Raw genomic sequence first — 21,114 nt, forward strand, 5'->3', positions numbered from 1 at the left:
TTGCAGCCTGCAGACTGGAGAACAACAAAGTCATAACACTGATGTTTTGGGAAGGCTTTGGTACTGTTTACTGCAACATTATTTGTTCCACTTCAGTCTACTATTTAGTAAAACTACATATAGTGTAAGGAGGATTTGTAGAATTAAGCAAGTACATCTGGCCTCTCCAAATACTAACATTATACAGAGCAATGTTTTGGGCTTTTTTAAGTAAGATCATTTTCTCTCCACATACAATTGTGCATATCTTGTTTTTCACCGAACAGGCTGCAGTGCTGTCACTTGAAATGGTATCCTTTGAAAACAAAGGTTATATGCTGCCATGCAACAAAAGCATGGACTTCATAATGACATTACCTGGTCTGAGAGCACCTCCTTTTTCTTGTTCTTCTATTCGGGGCTTATGGTCTGATGCTTTCTCAGTACTGGGAGGAGCACTTGATGGAACACTGAATGTGAGAAAACTCATGATGGAAAGTAAAGCCTCTGTGTGAAGTACCAGATCCAAACTTGAAAAGATGACCTAAAATAAGGGCAACGAAACACGGTAATGTTGTTATTTAATATATAGTACCAAGTGACTGCATATGAACACAAGAGTTATCGTCACAATTCAAAGTCTTGCTCTTTCATATGCATATCCCCTTTTCTACCTCCTTCAGCTTAACAACGTATAGAAACTTCGGAGTAGATGAAGGAGCCATGGAAGAGAACACTACAACAGCTACAGGAGTACCGTGCATGTCTCGAAAATTGCTATTTAATGTAGATGTGCTTTTTCAGTAAGCTCTTAGTTCTGTTGCATTTCATTGCAGACTACAGAGCTCTTTGGATCACATCTGCAGAACCACACACAGAAATATTTTAGTAGGTATGATTAAGAAAAAAAAAAGAAGAAAAAACCCACCCACAAAAACACAAGATTCAAAATTTGCAATCAGAACAGAAAGTACATGAACAGCAACTACTCTGGCCAGTATTACTTACTGAAAAGTACCATCAGCCAGTCCTCTTTTTGTAGCTGAAATAACTCTCTGAAAATGCTAGTTTTACTGATAGGTTAAAGGATGTCAGTATTCTTGACTCTCAGTAAAGTAGATCAGTGATGTCAAATTCTCCATAGGGCTATCAAGAAGCAAGCTCAACCTACCATGACTGCTTTAAAGGAAAACATTTTTAAAAGCAACAATTACCAAGGCCTGCTTACTTTAGAAGTCACAAGTTATGGAAAACTACACGTAGACAGTTGCTTTCAGGAAAAGTAAAAAGCATTAAGTGAATATGTCACATGCTCATAAGATGTTTCACCTCATCTCAATTTCACTGTTAGCTTTCAAGCTCTGCAATGCACGGCTTGCATCTTACATGCTGCTGAGTTTATCATTTGGGGCAAGGAGGAACACACACACACCCCCCATATGCTACAGTTAAAAATATGTCCTTACATACTTTAACTAGCTAAAAATCTACAGCTTCTATTAGAAAAATAATTAACTAATCAGTGCTAAATACTACTACTTTTTCTTTTTTAAATAATTTTTTTTCCTCGACTTCTCTTTGAAGCAATGAAATATAAAGTAGTATGTTTTAATGATCAGAACAACAGGGCTTGTTCTCTTCAGTAAGTAATTAACAGGTTCATACAGATGTTACTACTTGAGAAGCTTAAAGTTATGAAATGCATCCTCTACTCACATCAATGCTCTGTTTGGTGCTTCTATAAGTAGTAACAAAATTAGGTCCGTCTGCATCAGCCTGAAGGAGGAAAAAAAAGCCTAAGCATACAGTCAATTTCTATTTGATTAATAGAATGAATTGAATTATTTCTCTACACACACAAGAATTACTACCATTGTAAAAGAAAACAGAGGAAAGCAATGAACCCTTAGGAAAAGAGTTCTCTCTTTTTAAAATACACTATTCGGGCAAAAGAATGGGTACTCACAATGCTCTAAGCAACATTTTATTGCATATATTTTGCAAAAGTTCAACTGCTTAGGTACAATATTTTCTCTCATGTACAATCAATTTAAACTGGATCAATCTATGCTTAGTACTCTGTCAGAACCAATTAACTTGTTTTTCTCTACTCTTAGCATTAATGACAAAATTTTAATAACAGTATCCCACTGGTCCTGAGACCTATGAGATGCCCAAGCCTTTACATGCTTTCTGAAAGGCTTTTTTTTTTCTTTAAATAAATCTCAAGAGCCATCTACCATCTTATTACTCCTCAAATGCTTTTAACCCCTATAAAGGCCACCTCTCACTTGAATAGGCAAAGACTATCTCACCTATTAAGTTTCACAAAGGTACTACTCTGTATTCTTTACAGAGAAGAACGCACACATTTAGCTTACACAGTGATTTCAGTAGGTGGGTTGACTTACGAAGCAAGCACTATATGGATGCATCAGAGAGTAAAATGAGATGTAAGTTGAAAAATGGCTATTTGAGAGAAAGCCTCAGACAGTTTTAGATGCAAGTCCTACAGGTTTTAAAACAAACAAGAAAAAAAAGAAAACCCACAAACCATCTCTCACAGGCTAAGTATGGAAGCCTTATTTTAGTCCACAAAAAATCTTAGTTAAAAAGGTATTGAAACCTTAATGTACTCCATTTTCAGAAGATGTTCATCTGTCTTACTTGAAGAATTAATAATACAAAGAGGATCTCCATTTGAGTCTGCAAACCAAGAAATAATCTAGTTATTAATGGAAAGTATTTCCATTCACAAGTTTTCTTCCACCCATGGAATGCCTCTGTTCTAGTTCTCAATTATATACTACTCTTGCTGAAACTACGAAAGGAAACACCTCTTTTCATAGAGAAGCTGCAGATCAAGCATTACCCTGTGAAACGCTATATTCATGATTACTATTTTTTTAATTGTCAATTGAATCAATCCATTTAATTAAACTAGTCAAAATAAACTTAGCACGGTCCTGCAAGACGATTCAGAACTGGAAAGTTATTTGCATTCCCCTACCCATAGTTTTACATTCCTGTCTTTATTTATATATTCTGTAACATACTTTTCTACTTTAAATACATGGCTATTTCTGTTATCACTTGAGTACTACTTTAAATTGTTACCTCACGAATAAAGAAAATATTCTGGATTTCCAATGCTGCCAGAAGTAGTAACAAAGCACAGATTAAGAAGTCTGAAGTCGTTACAACTTAGTAACTGTTCATCAAAACATGCTGAACAGAAAGAATACTTCACAGGAATGATTCTAAGTAGGCAACTAACTCTATTCAAGCTAACTCTAGCAACAGCAGTAGAACTTCTTATCACTTGAAACACTTAAACTGAATCTGAACTATAGAGAGCAGGATCATTAAATTAACTTGGCACGTAATCTCCCTTTTCTGTTTTGATTTTTTTTTGTTTTGTACCATAACATCATCTTACCACAGAATTTGACAGTATGCACCATACTTACTATGTTACGTAGAATACTTACCAGTTATTTCAGTGCATCTCATAGCAATTTTTTTCAGATATGCTGCTGCGGTCAATTCATGATCTCTGATTTTAGTTTTAGTTCCAAGCTGTAGCACATTTAGAATATGTAATGGATACCTCTCCTTCTGAACCTGCTTCATCAAGGTTATTACTACCTTGAATATAGGAAAGGAATTGAGTTCACTATTTCAGTAAAACTGTTCAGAGAGCACAGAATGCAGTTATAAGCGGACATTCTCTCTTCAGCTAGACTTCAAAAGTGGTATTAGTCTAGACATTTTGGTTTTTTGTACAAACGAAATCTATAACACCAGTTTGTAAATATTTTTCCCCTTCTGTTCACACAGACATCTATCTTCAGAGAAAAGATATACTTGGATAATTTCCTATCCATAAATATCTTTGTTACTCAACTGCTTGTGCATTTTCCCTGTATTTCACCTATAAACTCACCTTCAGTCTTGTATCCCTACAGGAAAAATATTAATTATAGCTTACCTATTTTGCTACTAGAGCCATTTTGTTGCTTTAAGAACCATACACCTTGTGTAAGGCTACATGAGAGCAGAACATCTAAAACAAAGTTTGTTTTTCCTTGTGACATGTCAAGCCCTCTATATATACAAACTCACATAACACAGACAAATGAGAACAGCTAAATAAAGGTAGCATTCTGTATATCCTTCTAGACTGAAGAATCTAGGTTTTCAGTTATTTTAATTTCTTTTCATCAGTTATTACCCCCTTCTTTAAATAACTAATAATTACAGCCCACTTCTTCTGATAAACAGATTTGAATACTAGAACCAGTAACAAGTAAGTTTTATAGATAGATATGTACCTCTTTGATTTCAAAATTAAGCAGCATATTGATTGCATCTTCATTTAATGCTCCTTTCCTCTTTTCAGACAGCACTCCTTCTGGAACACTCTTATCCTGTGTCAAAACAGATTTCTCCATTTCTTTGGTTTTACCTGCAGCATTCAATAAAGTGGTTAACTTCCCAATTTGCTAACATTCGTTTAGGTCAAGAAACAGATCCAATTCTTTTATTCATTTAAATGGCTTAAATTCACCTGAGTTAGCAACATTCCCACAAACAGAGCCTTTAAACTTCAGAACAGGAAAAGAAAGTAGAAACGTTCTGGCAACAAGGACACTTGACCATCTCAATACCTTGTCACCTCCATTACTTTTTAGCTCCCACAACCACCAAACTCTGTCTTGCAATATTTTGAAGCATGAACACTATCCTTGCAGAATTAAGGAGATGAGTTTTTTACTTGCACATCATACTCAGATCTAAGTCTGCTTTCCATATAACACATGATTTTCGTTATTCTTGAAAGCTAACTTAATATCTAAGACAAATTTTATCTCTCACCTTCCTCTTGCAGTACTGGTTTTGCATGAGCTTGTTTATCTTCTGCTTCACCAAGGTTTTCTGTCAGCACTTTGAGGAAGACATTCAAATCCTCTTGACCTACCGCAACCTACAAAATTGCAGATCAAAGTTCCCCGGTAGAAAAAAAAAAAAAAAAAAAAAACTGTTCTTTAAAGTTATAACTAGCTATCAAAGCAGACCAATATTGTCTGCCAAAATTAAAAGTGCTTAGCTACAGCTGTTTTGTCAGCAGTATCATCCTTTAAGTAAAGTAACAATGAAAATCTTCTAACTACTTAACAGTTATAGGACTATGAGGTTAAAGAAAGTTATGACTTCTTAAAGTTGTATCAATATATAATGCAGCCTTTAGAGTATCTATGTTTTCAATACTTTGCTATGAATGACATGCTACTTCATGGCATTTTACTTCCAGTTTTGCCAAGAGAGAACTGGTATTTCTTCCACAGTATGTTGCCACAATACACAACTATCCTGAGATCATTCAAGGGAGATTGAAAGTTACACAGCTGAGTTACTATGGCAAATATTAGCACAGATTTAAATTCTTCTCAAGAAGATACCATTTCTTTTAAAAGGCACTGAAATAGACTCGTTTAGTGAAGTGGATACAACAACACTTGATATAAGTTGGTCCTGCCTTATAGCAGGGAATATTCAAGACTCCTTGACATGCCTTTCAATTCTCTTTTCTCTTAGCATAATAAATGCACACAGGGGGGCTAGATATTTTATGACACTTTTCAACTTCACCATTTACAAAGGTAGGTTAAATCCAGTTGACATCCCTAAAAAACACTCCACAGCTACTAACAGCTTGCAGTTTGTTCCACTTTTGTGCCCAGAAATAACATAAAGCTTAGTCTTACGTTAAGTATCATGAGCTACTCACCACCTTCTTTTCACAAGACTTACATTCATTGTATCCAGATACCCTGTAATCTCCAATACTGGCAATTTGTGAAACCAATCTGCAGCTAGATTTCGATTCACAGACAGGCCCAAATTAATAGGGTGAAGTATCTGAATGTCCAGATGAGATAAACCTGTCTCCATTGTGGTTCTTAAAACAAAGGAGAAAAAAAAAGTGTTGGGGGATGTTAGAAGTTTATCATGTTACATTTTCAACTCAAGTATCTTTAAATATCAAGTTTAATCTCTCTTTAGACATACATAGCTTCCTGAGCAAAACAGAACCTTACTTTACTGCTCGTTTATTTGCCCCTAGGGTAACAGGTTCGCATTCTAGCACCAAATATTTGACTGTTACCAACCATGACTTCTAAACAAGTAGATTAATATCTAAGTATAATATTAACAATTAGCTAAGAGATTACACATGGTACAATGCACTTTACCTAGATAGTTTCAGCTTTGTCAGCTGCACGTCCATTTTGTCAATGACTGGAGGGAACAAACCACCTTCTGGAGACACCAAGCTAAACTGGTTCTGAATCTTAATCAAGCCAAGGTCTATTACTATAGCACTGAGGGAAACTGAGGACTGAGGAATGACTATAACTGGTGCTTTTATGTGGATGTCCATAGCAAGTCGAAAGCTCCTTTGAGCCAGATCTTTTACACTGGTAGCAGCCTTTTCTGCAGCTTGGACTGTAGCAGCACTCAGTGCCTCCTTAGCTGTCTGAAAGTTGTTCAAGAAGGTCTAGAAGAAAAAGAGTTGAAGAGAAAGCAGAAATAGAGCTATGAACAGTTTTGGTTTTAATCTCAACTACTCTCTCATTTTATAACACCAGTCACAACCAACATCAACCACAAGTTATGCTGCCTCCTGTGTTAATTCTTCCCTGGGGCAAGACAACTGACTACTTTCTATCACGACCTCTGTTAGATGGTCAAAAATGTACTAACAAGTACAATCAAGTGATTTCTGAACCCGTCTTCTCCACCTTCATTAGTGGCAACAGTCTTTTACCTCATTACCTTCTGGGGACCCACATTATTTTTAGAGCCCTTCTGTCACCAGTGAACGCTAATACTTATTAAAGCCAGTACTAAGTGGCAAAGAACCCACTAGTGCTTAGCCAAAGAAGCCAGTACTAGAATATTTGACAAAGGGATAAGTGATTTACAGTGGTTAATTTGCAGTCCTCATAGCATCAAACCTTGCAGAAAATTTTGTCTCTAGTTATAACTCAGGTATGTTTGCACGAACAACGAATTCAGTTTTTTGCTAAAGGTGGGTGTGAGAACATGAATACCTTAAAAGCACGGTGGGGAAGAGGGAGACTCAGAATGCACCCCCCGCAGAGTAGTAGTTTTTCAAATTCAAACCAGTTACAGTTTATCTGAGTTTATTAGTAGTGCATAAGGAAAATTAAGCCTACCCTTTCTCTTTCAGAAACTTAAGTTAATCTTTATACTGAGATTGCAAACAGGGAGGAATAATTGAAGAATTCAGCACAAGTCACACAAAGGCAAGACTTACCAGCAGAGACATGAGAAATTTGTGAAGGTATACTATTTGAATACAACCGACTCTCAAACATACAGCACCATCGACTTTTGACATATCAGTATAGGCTTCTCCCTCAGTAGCATATGGATATAAAGTCAGACTGAAACTGAAAACTTCATCTCCTACTATAGATACAGCCTAGAAAGAAAGAAATAGTATCTTCCAGCCATCAGTAGCTTCTAAGAAGGTATTTAATACAAAGAAAAACTAAATATATTGTCAGACTATCAGATACACTAATTAGATATGACCCTTTAAAAAACATCTGTTTAGACATCCATGCTTCACCATGTTTACAGGGAAACGGGTATTTACATGAAAACAAATATTTCAAAGAATACAATGTGTATTAAATTTCACTTGTACACACAAAATTAATGAAGAGTCAAGTAAGACTTAAAATCCTATAACTGTACTTTTTTATGAAGGGTCCTTGAATCAACATCTGTGACAATTATGTCTTTAAGTCGAGCAAAGAGTTCAGTTTGACCTGGCTGAAGAAGAAGAGATGAGTCAAGACCTGTAAAGTATAAGAAAATAAATGGCAACAGCGCATAACAGAAGCGGCACTCACTTTCAGGGTAGGGTGGACAACACAAATAGGGGAGGTGAGAAAAGGTCTTATCATATTATTCTTAAATTACATCGTTACAAACAATTCTGCTGTTAATCTTGCAATAATTCAACCAATATTACAAACCCACACATGCATGCATACATACAAAAAAAAATTTTTGTTTTTCTCTTTTGTTTCCAAATAAAATAAGTTATTTACAGCCTCTTCACCAAGGGGCACATGCACTACAAGTTCTATTACATCCAAGGCATTTTAGACTCCCTGTATCCAAGTAAGGATAATTAGAAGTAATTTCTAACTACCACAATTTATCCAAAATCAGAAAAGGGGGAGAGAGAGTGGGTTTTTTTGTTGCTTGTTTGTTTCTGTTTTTGTTTTTAGCAACACATTAAATCACATCCTAAAGAAAAGCATTTTAAGTTCTGGAAATTTAAGTTTGGGGGTGAGGGTAAAGAAACACAACCCAAAACAACAAATCCAAACAAAGCCTAGGAGTTCAAAACCAAAGGAAACAGTTTTAAGATGTATTAAATAACTCAGGTACACACACACCAAAAAAATACAAAATCTAGCACAACATGAGAAGTAACTCATAATCAAATTCCTTCAAAACTTGAATGCTAATTCAATACCTGAGTAGTTGATTACGTTTATCCAAATGGAGGCCAAAACATTACGACATAGTAAAGGACTGACTTTGGAAAAAATACTACAAGCCACATTTGTTCCAAAGCACAAGAGAAAAAAGCATGTGCTGAAAATTCATACCTTAACTATCTTTCAGTTCAATTATCAGCAGTTGCTTTGAAATTAAAATACATGATTAGTACTGCTAACAAAGAATTTAATACCTTGTATCTTGATCTCTGCAATGTTCTTTTTTTCATCACAAATATTTAAACAGAAGGCATCCAGCTTGGCAAAAAGCTTGAAGGCAAAGATGTCCTTATCCTTGGAAGGTCTAGTCACTAAAAAAAAAAGACAGAGGGTGTATTTTAAAGGCACATCATGCATGTTTTCAGTCGAACTCCTGAGAGCATTGGAGGGCTGTTTTAGTTTAGTTACTGTGGCATTTAGATGATTCAGTATTGTTTCCTATCATTTCTTTCATCACCACTAGTATATAACTGCTACCGTTCTATCTTGTGTGGGAGACAGGGATTTGGCCAACCTCTTTTCAGTTGTTTTTGGGGACAGGACAAGGGGCAATGGCCACAAAATGGAGCACAGGAAGTTCCGCACCAACATGCGAAAGAACTTCTTCCCGGTGAGGGTGACGGAGCACTGGAACAGGCTGCCCAGGGAGGTTGTGGAGTCTCCTTCCCTGGAGATATTCAAGGCCCGTCTGGACACCTACCTGGGCAGCCTGCTCTAAGGAACCTGCTTTGGCAGGGGGGTTGGACCTGATGATCTCTCGAGGTCCCTTCCAACCCCTACAATTCTGCAATTCTGTGATCTTAGAAAAAGAAAACTCCCTCTGAAGCCAACTCTATTGATAAAACATGTCAGCATTTCCTTGTTCATCTGTGTCTAGTATCACTCCCACCTACTGTTAAGTCTCTACTGATACTTTATTCTTTTTAAATGAATGGTAAATGCTGTTGTAAGGAGAATAATTGCACAGTACTTTTAACATTAATTCAGCAGGTTCTCAGTACTGTTTTTTTCAGGTTATCAAATGTCCTACTTCGAGATCCTTAGATATTAACAGAAAACTTTAGCTTATAAGAAATGGCAAACCTTGAAAGCCTTTTTCAGGCAGCCAACATCTAGGTTTTCTGAGAGCAAGTATTAAGGCTGTGGAGAATAAGGTGAAGTCAAGCACAAGTGCCAAAATGATCTATGAGGGATAAACCAGAAACCATCAGACCTCACTGATGGTCTGCACCTTCACTAACCAAGAGTAGCAAGTGTTAATACAAGAGCTTAAATGTTTATGGATGTTGTTAAACAGCAGCAGCTTCTCAGTCTGCAGTCAAACCCACGCCATTTCAAGTTAAAAACAACTCTGACTATGACCATTCTTCGCTAAACACCTCATTTCCAGTTCATGTGATGCTTGAGTTTTGCACTTTGTGTTGAAGGAAGTGAAGCTGCTCCCCTCGGTGCCCATTGTTTTGACAAATACATTTTTTGTTCCAGCGCACTAGGAAAAGCAAGGTTTTCATTAGGCTGGCAAAGCACTTGACTACTTCTTCTCAAGTATACTTAAATTGCCTAGTTCAATATCATAATTATCGAAGTACTATTTATTTCCTCTATTTTACCATGAACACTAAGATCATACTCTGAGTCCTCACAGAAGCGTCATGTACTGAAATTCAACTTGATTTGTGAAATCAACTGTGAAACACAAGAACAGAAAGCTCACCTGAAGACACTATTTGTGACCATAACATTTGTGGGGTTTGCTGTTGTTTGTTTGCTTTTTTGAAATCAATCCTCCAGCCTGGAGAGCCACTGTGTCATAAGCTTTGATTCTCATCCCACTTTACAAAGTTAATCAGGTTTCTTTAGGATTTGATCCTTTGGTCAGCATGCAACACATCCACCCAGACTCATCATTCTGACAAACACAAGAGTACCTTTCTTTAATCTAATGTCATCTCGTTGCTTTTCTTCTGCAGTTGATGTCTCTCTACTGCTTTCATCCGCAGATGGACTAACAGCCGTTAGAAAACTGACAGCAGACATAAGGGCTTCTGTATGCAGCAGAATGTTTAATGATGAAAAAGCTACCTGTTGAAAACATGAGATTCCTCATCACAAAACATAGCTTACAAGTAGAAGAGCTGGACTGAGTTGCAAAAGCACCCTATGAAGCATAGCTACCTTAGAAACAGAAGAGCTGCATGTGTTATACCAGCAACAAGTTATAAAGGAAAAAAAGCTTTTTGTAAAGCAGGAAAGTGGTAAACTCAGAAAATAACTGAACCTGACAACAACTCAACAGCTCTGTTAAGCTATTACCTGGTTAGTCCAAAAGCAAAGTGACAAAATTAATTCAGAAGCATTAAAAGAGGGGAAACTCATTTATGACTAACCGAGAGACACATCTGAATTAAGGTAGTTAGCAGTTAGGTACTTAACCTCAACTAGGATTCAGTCTTCTCAAGCACTATGCTCTGTCAAACCCAGATTCCTGCATGCTCATGCCATAACCCAGTACAAAGTAAAAGGGTAAGTGGCAGGTGGCTGTTACGTTGATACTGAGGATAGCCATTTCTCAATAAATCCATTAAGGGAGTCCAAAAGGTGAGAACTGCCCACAGTTGTTTCTTTTTTTTTTTCTTTTTTTTTTTTTTTTTTTAATAAAACTTATTACCACTTGAATCGGCTTGAAATTGGAAAGAGTTCAAATCCAATTCTTACAAACACAAGTCCTGCTAAAGAGCTACAAGCCAACACCTAATCATGTAGGGAAAGATGATTTCTCTAAATATCAGCACTCTTCCATAGGGTGAAGTCAGTCAATTCAGCATATGTATCTACTCCACTAGCTGTGGAATAAAACTGTCATCCTCCACTGTGGCTTTCAGAGCCTTTTCTTAGGAAAAAGATGTCAGTATTAACTGGACTTCCCTGATGAAATCTGTAGAAACTGTAAAACTACTCAATTTTACTGAAAACTATTCAGGAATATTTCAGTTGTTATGCCAGAAAAAAGCAGGCAAAATATTTGCAATAAAGTAAAAAAGGGAGAAAGATGTCTTTTAAAGAAATGTCATATTTTTCTTATTTTAGTAATAGCTCATCACATTATGAAAACCAATAACTCGTTTTTTTATTTCCAGAGTTACTCAATATACTGTTTTTCCTTAGAATGAAAACTGACTCAGAAATATACCATTAGTACAACAGTCAGAATTTAACAAGGTAGGTACATGCTGCCTTATAAATTACTGCAGTAGAGGAAGATGTTTTTAATCTCTTGCTCTAGAGAATGACAGAAGTGATGGAGAGGAAAACAGTATCACAAGAAACTCCTTAATCGTATTTCAGAGTGAAGAATTAGAACGTGCTCCCTTCCCCACCAAAAAAAAAAAAAAAAAAAAGTCACTCACAAATGGATTTAGATTTCTATGGAAATTTACCCAAAGTGCTAATTACACAGCTCACACAATAGAAATACTCAAAGAATTTGACAAGAAACAGAAAAACTTCTAGAACCAATACATTTTCCCCAATGCAGGCATTTGAACTTTATTATTTCAAATGCTTGAGAAGATACGGTGCTCCTACGTTATTTTAAATTTATTCACATGTGCTAATAACTAGACAGCTTTTCTCCATGGTTAGGAAATAGACTAACATACCTCTCTCGTACAAAGAGTATAAAAAAATCAAGTACTTTGGATCTCTACGTCTCCCCTGGTGCAAGAGGAAGAAATTAAAAAAACAGGAAAGCCAAAAAAACACCATCAATTCCCCACTTCTAAGCAAGCAAACCAAAAGAAAGCAAACAAAATCTGCAGGCACTCACTTCAATCTTCTGTTCAGTGTTGTCAAAAGTTGTCTGAAAATGTGGACCACTTCTGTCAGCCTGAAATGAATGATTAGCATGTAGCTTGTTAATTCAAACCACCCACTGTGCTCTTTAGAAGATACAAAACAATCCACTCTCTCTGAATAGTACGCTTAAGACTTTATCAAGTACAGAAAAGGTTTAAACCAAAAAAAAAAAAAAAAAAAAAAGGTCAACCTCTAGAAAAGCTTTATCTATACCTTGATATATTCCACCTTCAGAAGGTCCAAGCCAGGTTTATCTGAGGAACTAATTAGATGAAGGGGTGCTTTTTTACCTGTAACAACACACAAAATACACACAAAAAATAGAGTAATTTTTCTTCTTTCAGTGAACCAAAGGAATTAGTGCCTTGAACAAATAAGCTTTCAGTACAGTTTGTTAAAATATGTTGCACTGCCAAATATATATCAATAGTTTCCCATTGTTAGGTCTAAAACATAAAGACCGTTTCCCTTCTCCATCCAAAGCTATTTATTTATCTAATAAGCACTAACACGGCAGTCAAAAACTATCAACTGTATAATTGACACAAGCACTTCCAATGGAAAATTGCATAATAAGTACTGTGCCTGTGCAACTAGAACAATAATTGAATTTTAGTGAGCACAAAAACACAGGAGAGAGACAGTTTCAGACTACGGAATATATGCTATTTACTCCTCTTTCCTTACCTCCAATTTCATAGTAATCCAAGCTAACTGTCTTCAAATATGACACAGCTGCTAAATTATAGGTTTTGACTGTAGCCTCTGTCCCAAGATGCTTTACATCAAATACAAGTACTGTTTCTTCAGTTTTTTTTTGCCTGGTGAGCTCTAACAAAACCTGGATGAGCAAGAAATACACAGTAAGGCCATCTGTTCACATATTGTATTTTCTTTGCTCAAACCAACAATGAACAAGTGCTAATATTAATGCTTTGTGAATATCTGATGGTGGGAGACAACTATCTTGTGGATCTTACAAGTCTTGCTCTTCACAAGTGACCTGCCCAGGTACTTGCTTTGTTCTGCCATTGCTTTTTTTTTTTTTTTTTTTTTTTCCTCTCTTGGTCAAATTGTGTCTGGAGTACTTTTGGTAGAAAATACTAGTTGCAAGAATGGACGTTTTACATTTTTTTTCTGCATAACACACAACTCATACACACAATTGAAGACTGTGTTTTATTTACACTTCTTTCTATCTTACAAATAGAAATAACACATACACTTAGAAATATGTATATACATGTGTGTTGTTTCTTTAATGGATATGTTTTGTGTGTCCATTAAGCTTGGAGAACACTTGTAATAGAATAATGGGTTGTGTTATTTTAAGTGGTCTTTATATAGGAGATTAAGATAGAATTACAGAGACATACCTCTTTAATTTCAAACTTCAACTGAAGATCTGTCAGTTCCTCTTCAGCAGGCTCCTTATTTCTTATTTCTTCTCCTTTAATCAGTGTTCTGTCAGTTTGGTCAGAACTTTCTTCAAAATCAAAATATTCTTCTTCAGAGTCTACAGAACAGAAATGACCTCCTTCTTAGTAAAGGATAAACTTTTTCCATGAACAGGGGTAAATCTACTGCTCTATTTCCCATTCCAATGTCATTTCATACTGTACAAACTATTTAAACCTAACCCGACCAAGTAGTTTTTAGATCTATATTGCTTTCTTCCCATTAGATGAAGTTGGGAAAGTGAAAAAAAAAATTAAAGCCCTGTTAAAGCACTAGAGTTAGGCTGTATCGTTAAATATTAAAGAATCTGTATAGGGGAAAAACAGTTCTAAAGTAAACTCCAAAAAAAACAAGTTTCCCGATTCCAGTGTACAAGTTTCTCTCTAGAACTATGAAAATAAACACTCAAATCCACAGTATGAAGAAATTAATTTGGTATTTGCTATTCTAGCTCTGCATTTACTGAAAAAGGAGAGCTTTGCTAATATAAAACATTTCGGACAGTACATCTGTGATGTCTGTAACAGTATTTCTGCCACATGCTGGTTGCTTACGCAAGTACATGTGCTTTAGCCTTGTTATTTATCTTTTCCATATGCCTGCCTCCAAGTCAATGTCTTAGACTTCAAACTCTTCAAGTAGCAGAACCAGCAGATTAGTTTTTGACTAAATCAGTGTAATTTAATTCTCAAACACGTTCATCAGTTCAATTCCCTAAAAAGATGTCTCATGACATTTGGATAATTAAACTGGATTGCTGAACATCTGAATGGAGTTTTTATTAACATCTCACTCATATTTCAAGAGGTTTCTTATGCAATGCATTATTTGCTTATTGCAAAAAAGAGTACGAATTCATCTCCAAAAAAAGGGGTTTTGTTTTTTAAAAAAGTAAGTTTCGTATTCTGATGTAACAACAGCATCTTAATACTCATGCAGTGGAAGTTAGAAACAACCATACTCATCCCTAGTGTCCTTATAACATGTTTTAAGAGCAATGCTAGCCTGGAAATGTTAAGTTATTCCATAAATGTTGGCCGCCTACTTTTACTAAGGGGCATGTACGTTTTCTTACCTGACACTATTTCTGCTAACAACTGGTGGGTCTTAAGTAACCCTTTATCAACAACAGGAATTGCAGGAATCATTGCTACCTACATAGAGATGAAAGAAGAAACCATTATTTTAAAGTCCACGTAACATGGTATGTTCAGTTATATTTTCCACTGGTTATGCATCTTTCAGCTGGCCTTCCCCATATTTCTTAGAAATGTGAGATTCTCCAACACTTATACTGAAGCCAATAGGACCGTGACAAAGTCTCAGGTAACCTTGTTTGAATAAGCCCAGCATGTTCTGATATTAAGTTGTATTGGCACCACTCTGCCTAGCTCAGATAGACAATAGATCTCTTACTTTAACTGAAAAAGAGAAAGGACATTAGCAGGAATTCACACTTAAAACAATCACTTTGATCGTGTCTTCTTACTTATTTTTTAAATTTCATTTTTATTAATTGTAGTCAGCTTACCTTTGTGCTTGCAATTGACACAGATGGCTTCTGAGGCAATGGAATGCTATCAATCAGATCAAAAATTGCCTTGATTTTCTTGTCAGAGAGTCTGATATGTACCAAAGGAAGCCCTCCTGACACTTTAAACCTTAAAAAAAAAATTGATTCACTCCAAGAAAAAAAAAAACAGTACATATCAATTCTTGATTTAAAATGTTACTAGTAACTATGCTAACATATAAATATGATATCGCATCACAGTAAAGCTTGTGAATCTGTATTAAAAAATAGGCGTTGGACTCATTTTAATGACTTTTTTTAGTCAGTAACAAGTGAAGGTGACCAGAGAATTATTAGAGAAGAAAGGGTTTGTAAGAAGTAGTAAGCTAACTATTTCCTACATTAATGTGTTACTAAACCCTTGCAGAAAATACATATTTTTTTCTTTTCTCTAAATACACAGTAATTAAAGAAGTCCTCTCAATATTAATACATTACTTTGCCATCCTGGTATCTTTTTCCACCATCGATTTTGCCAGCTGTACATGAATATCCATAGGCTGTAATATATGCAGAGTTGATGGATGTTGAAAATGAGCCTTCTTCCAGTCTTCACCTGCAAGTATTCAATCAACTTAGATGACAAACATTGCTTGCTAATTGTGCTATCTAATGCATTGTGAGTAACCAAATGGCATCCCCAGGAAAACTTAAAAGAACTCACTCACAAAAGAAGCCAGAACTATTTAGGTGCACTGTTTTAAGAGCTTTTAAATAGATTTTCAGTATTCCTTAACACTATGTTAACTTAGCAGCCTTAACCCAATTCCACACTAAAAGATACATCTGAATATAAAATCTTTAAAAAGTAACCTAGCATTTTGTTAACCATAAAATATAAGTCCAAATTAAGTATTACTATGGCCAACTTTAGTACATTTGCCAGAGCATTAAGGAAAACGTAACAGTCCTATGCATTTATGTTGCTCACTGGCAAAGAAATAATACACCAGTCTCAAAACAAAAAACAAGCAGGCGCTTTAAGAGAAATTAACATGCAAACTTTCCTTAGCTGAATACCTGAGAGCAGACTATTACAATCTTTTACATAACTACTGGTTTTTGTTCGCCTTCTTTCTTTAAAAACATTTTTACTAATTACAGGCAATTATCCTTAATCAACCCTTTGAGTAAACAGCAACTATGTTTTGTTACCTGCTCTTCCAAAAAGAAGTTGCACATTTTTTATTTCCATGTCAAACTTGTCATAAGCTTTGTCCATTATCTCCTCTAAAGATGAAAAGCTAGAAGCTTGACTACTGCCTTGATTTATGCTGTTCAGCTAAACACATAAGGACAAGACAAAATTAAGTCTCAAACTTACATACATTTACATGCTATTATTTCTAGTGATGGTGAAAAAGACAATTCGTAGGAGTTTACGATTGCCATTTGGAGCCTTACAGAGATGAGATCTTTATTTCTTTAACACTTCACTCACCAAGGATAGGTAGAATATTTTTTTTTACTTCTCCTCATGGTATCGAACCATTCATATTGAAGTAATGTAAAATTAATTCTCATTATTAGTTTATTGCTGGAGTACAACCAAAATATTTACTTGGCTAAAATCAAGTTAAATAACTGTCATTTTTCAGTTTTACAGGAACAAGGAAATGAACTTTCAAGCTCCAAGAAAAAAAAAAGGTATTTTATCCATTAAAGATATACCATTCTATAAAAAAGGGGGAAACATTCACATTTTTCTGAAGACATGGAAGATTAAAACTACTGTGATTATGATTCACCAAATACGGAAATGTTTTATTGGTGGATTAACTAGTAAAACTATGTCAAAAGACAACCTAACAGCTCTGAACACCAATGAAACTGCTGACCCCAACTGATTTTGTAGTAAGCATACTATGCGAAAACACATTCACAGATGACCACCTTCATCTTCTGAAAACCATACAGTTCCAAATGACAGCTATGTTAAAAGAAAAAAAATATTTTCTTCCTCCGAGTTTATAAAAGATCATCTATATACCTGAAATGTACCGAAGTCCAAAATCAGCAAATCTGAATTTTCATGGTAGAAACCTGTCTGTGGAACCACAAGGTAGGAAGGCTTCAGATTAATCTTCAAGTCAAGGACCTTCCTCATTTCGATAATATGAGCTAATCCTTAAATAAAAGGAAAGGTACATAAAAATTGAAATACTAGTCACAAGTAAAATAGTTCTTCCAGACAACATATAAAGAGATGTTATCTCAAAGACAGGGCATATTGAATGAAGTCTTATTTTCATACAAGTTTACTGTTTTCATAGAATCAGTTTCCACAAAGAGAAATCAATCATAGAATGGCATTTTCCCAGTAAACTGAATACTCCTCCCCACAAAACATTCAATAATCCAAGCCAAAAGAAAAAACACAAGGCAACAAAAAAATTAGTCATTCTATTAAGCCAGCAAAAAACACAAAAGCAAAGTTTTGCAAATCATATAGAAACATTTTATAATACTGATATATACAATGTTTATGATATATAAACATTCATATTTTATGAAATTATCTCACTTCAGGTGAGATACACGTTATCTTACCTGTAGCAGTTCTTTCTTTGATTTCTTCCAGCTTCATTAACGTGGCTGATGTTAATCTTTCAAGATCCATTCCCTTACTTGTCTGAAAGAACTCTACCGTTGCGTTTATTGTTCTCTTTTCATGAAGGAAAGAGATACAAGAATTATCAACATATACAGAAGTCATTCAGTAAAAAAAATACAAAATAGATCTTGACTGATCAAAGAGAATTAGAGCAACAGTAGAGAAAGAAAAGAATCAGAATCAGAAAAAGAGGGAATAATTTTGTTAACTACTCACTGCATCGTATTTTATTTCCACAGACTGTGATTCAATACTAAGACTCTGATCAGCAGTACTATCTTCTGGGTTAATATTAAACTCTATCTTCAGTAGAGAAGACCTGCTGTCTCCTATGGAAGCCACAAGAGATGGTACAATGTTTTGTTGTCTCAGGCCTGTAACGTACCAGTTTTCAAGCTTGGCTTCCACCCTAAAGAAGATAAAAAGTTAAATATATTTAATTACAATACAGAACACAGTTCCATCTAGTGAAAACAAGCAAGATAAGAAAGCTTTTGATAAAGGAAAACAAAACCAACCTAGCTTCATAGGACTAACACACCACATGGTTAAGAAATTGTAACATGGATAGATTAGGGAAAAATAGGTAGGAAGTGAGTTGTTCACAGCATGACAAGGACGGTATTTTATTTTTATCTTCTGTCACCTTCAAAGTGGAGTAAAAGTAACTTTCAGCTCATATTTACTAAGAAAATCAGTTCCAAGAGAAAATAGGTAGAATATTTATACTACAGGTAAAAAAATAGTAAAAATGTTAACTATTACTTAGTGATTTCAAAACAAGTTACGGGCTTGGTTTGGCGCAAATGGATACCCTTTACTGCCAGCTTTCTTAGGAACACTGGTAAGTGGAATCAGCAGAAAAATATCTATGAAAGAAAGAGCAGTTTGGTGGTGTCCACATGCCTAACTTCATTCGTATTTTGAAGTAACTATTAGACATAAAACCAGTTTTAGGGTCCTGGTTTGCTACCATCGGAATTTCTTGACTCTGGGCGTAACTGCAGTCACAAACCTGACTTCATTGAGATAACCTAATGACATTTGTCCAGAAAATTAAAATCAACAGTATTTTTCCCTACTGTTTCAGCCTTGCCAACTAAATTATATAGCACACTTCGGTAAAAGTTTTTTCAAAGCTTTTTTTTTTTCCAGCACTCAGTCTGCACTTTTAATGCTACCCCCAAAAATGTTTTCAGCAAAATATTTCCACAATTAACAACTGAACTGGTGATCTTATGCATGAAGTCAAATGATGATAGAACTGCAAATCAAAGTGTAAAAAAATGCACAAACTCATTTTCTAGCCACCGAAACATTATTCCTTGACTGTATAACACAATTGGTGTTCAGTATCTCTGATGTGCCCTTTGTTAAGGGGGACAAAGGTCTCAGCTGTGCTGGTTCATCTCCTACCCACAACATACAGACGTAGATTTTCTTTTCTGTAGGAAGTAATCAAGCAGCACTTTTGGTAGCTTGGCTGGAATGTAATCAGCTCAACCACTTCACACTGCTTAAGCATCAATTCCCAAAATATTCAGCACTTCAACATCTGGATTCAAGAAAAAGATGACTCATATTCACACACAGCAACAAGTAGCATTCCTTTCTTCATTCCCTTCAATGTTATTTATCAAATCGACAACTTTTAAAATTATCTGCAATGACTGAAATAACAGAATCCCTGTAAACGTACAAGTCAACATACAATATAATACAAAGAAAACTACCCAAGGAAAAAAGGTTAGAAGTTTGAAAGAGAAGTAATGTTTCTACTAAAAAAAGAAAACATCAATCTAATTACTTAATGGCTTGTGCTCCTGGGCGTTGTGATATTTTCGTACTCAGATCAATTATCTGTACTTTAAGAGTTTCTGCCACATTCTTGTCTTCTTTAATTGTAAGCGAAGTGCTTAAGAGCTTCAACGTCACAACATGGGCAATGTACTAGTGAGAAGGACAGAGAAAACTGAAATTAGTCGTCTTGATCTGAAATTTTTTTCAGCGCTCGTAATTTAAATCCATCTAACGAAATGTGTAATTGCAGCTATTCCAGTAGCCATACATCCCCATGCAGGAAGCTAGCTATAGAGAACTTTCATTCAACCCTCACTAGTCAATTCTGCAATATAAAATAGCATATTTCAACAAATGCTGAGCAAATAAAATCTGTATTTCTTTTTAAGATTCACAGGAGTTTAGGCTGTGAAATCAAGCATAGGTAAGTTACACTTAATAGACAGCTAGCAAGACCAGTAAACAAAATTGTTATAATCACACCAAATAACTACATTTTAGAAGTCATTGCATAAATGCCTTTGTTCTTCCTGCTTAATGTCAGGTATCAACCTTGTCAAAGATGGGTAAGCCTTTCTATGTACCATTTGTGACTACATCAATCAGTAACTTAAAAAGAATCAGACCATACTTCCCAATTCAATTTGAAGCCTGCACATTTCTATGTGGTACTGACAGAGATGAATGCATCTTTACACTTAATCATCTGTCCAAATTAAAAATGGAAGTTTTTCCTACAGAGTTAGGCAAGAATGTGTGAAACAAAAGAATGCAACAGTACTGGGCACAGTTTGGGTTGTTCATCATCTTTGCTGGTAACAGAGGCATGTTGCTGCTCTGCTCTTTTCAATTTAACAAGAACCAAAGTTCACACGATCATGCAGAGGCTGGGATTTTGTCCCCCAAATAATTCTGAGTTTCCCTGTGTGAAGCACATGTAGGCTTACGATGACAAAATTTAACAAATATACACAAGGGTGGAAGATTGGAACATTCAGTTAGGCAAGCAGGGGAAAACAGACAAAAGTCTCTTTGAAGGAAACAAAAAAGTGCTTCTCTAAGTGATGAGCAACTAGAAGCAGAGCCACCAGTCATGTTCAGATTTAAAACAAGACTGGTAATTGCACTGTCTAAAAATAGCCATACTGAGAGAAACCTTAACATTAAACACATTCTCGTTGTCTCCTTTGTAACTTTCAACTGATAAACCCTGCCAAGAATACTAT

The 21,114-nt window shown here is 35.5% G+C and overlaps 1 protein-coding gene across 1 annotated transcript in view; it reads right to left on the minus strand.

Moving 5' to 3' along the window:
- The window catches only part of VPS13C (vacuolar protein sorting 13 homolog C), an 89,720-nt gene that overhangs the window by 45,867 nt on the left and 22,739 nt on the right, over window positions 1–21,114 (minus strand). Inside the window, exons 17-40 of the mRNA XM_050712971.1 lie at window positions 19,896–20,038; window positions 18,305–18,497; window positions 18,025–18,139; window positions 17,465–17,601; window positions 16,630–16,756; window positions 15,913–16,030; window positions 15,433–15,562; window positions 14,977–15,055; window positions 13,820–13,959; window positions 13,131–13,284; window positions 12,657–12,733; window positions 12,415–12,474; window positions 10,517–10,670; window positions 8,783–8,899; window positions 7,771–7,874; window positions 7,325–7,492; window positions 6,237–6,541; window positions 5,794–5,941; window positions 4,858–4,966; window positions 4,314–4,447; window positions 3,471–3,627; window positions 2,606–2,685; window positions 1,696–1,755; window positions 358–523 (exon numbers count right to left, since the gene is read on the minus strand). Coding sequence (XP_050568928.1) covers window positions 358–523; window positions 1,696–1,755; window positions 2,606–2,685; window positions 3,471–3,627; window positions 4,314–4,447; window positions 4,858–4,966; window positions 5,794–5,941; window positions 6,237–6,541; window positions 7,325–7,492; window positions 7,771–7,874; window positions 8,783–8,899; window positions 10,517–10,670; window positions 12,415–12,474; window positions 12,657–12,733; window positions 13,131–13,284; window positions 13,820–13,959; window positions 14,977–15,055; window positions 15,433–15,562; window positions 15,913–16,030; window positions 16,630–16,756; window positions 17,465–17,601; window positions 18,025–18,139; window positions 18,305–18,497; window positions 19,896–20,038 — 3,175 coding nt within the window. The remainder of the gene's footprint in view (window positions 1–357; window positions 524–1,695; window positions 1,756–2,605; window positions 2,686–3,470; window positions 3,628–4,313; window positions 4,448–4,857; window positions 4,967–5,793; window positions 5,942–6,236; window positions 6,542–7,324; window positions 7,493–7,770; window positions 7,875–8,782; window positions 8,900–10,516; window positions 10,671–12,414; window positions 12,475–12,656; window positions 12,734–13,130; window positions 13,285–13,819; window positions 13,960–14,976; window positions 15,056–15,432; window positions 15,563–15,912; window positions 16,031–16,629; window positions 16,757–17,464; window positions 17,602–18,024; window positions 18,140–18,304; window positions 18,498–19,895; window positions 20,039–21,114) is intronic.

The sequence above is a fragment of the Cygnus atratus genome, chromosome 11 (genome assembly GCF_013377495.2).
Source record: "Cygnus atratus isolate AKBS03 ecotype Queensland, Australia chromosome 11, CAtr_DNAZoo_HiC_assembly, whole genome shotgun sequence".
In the NCBI taxonomy this organism is placed as follows: Eukaryota; Metazoa; Chordata; class Aves; order Anseriformes; family Anatidae; genus Cygnus; species Cygnus atratus.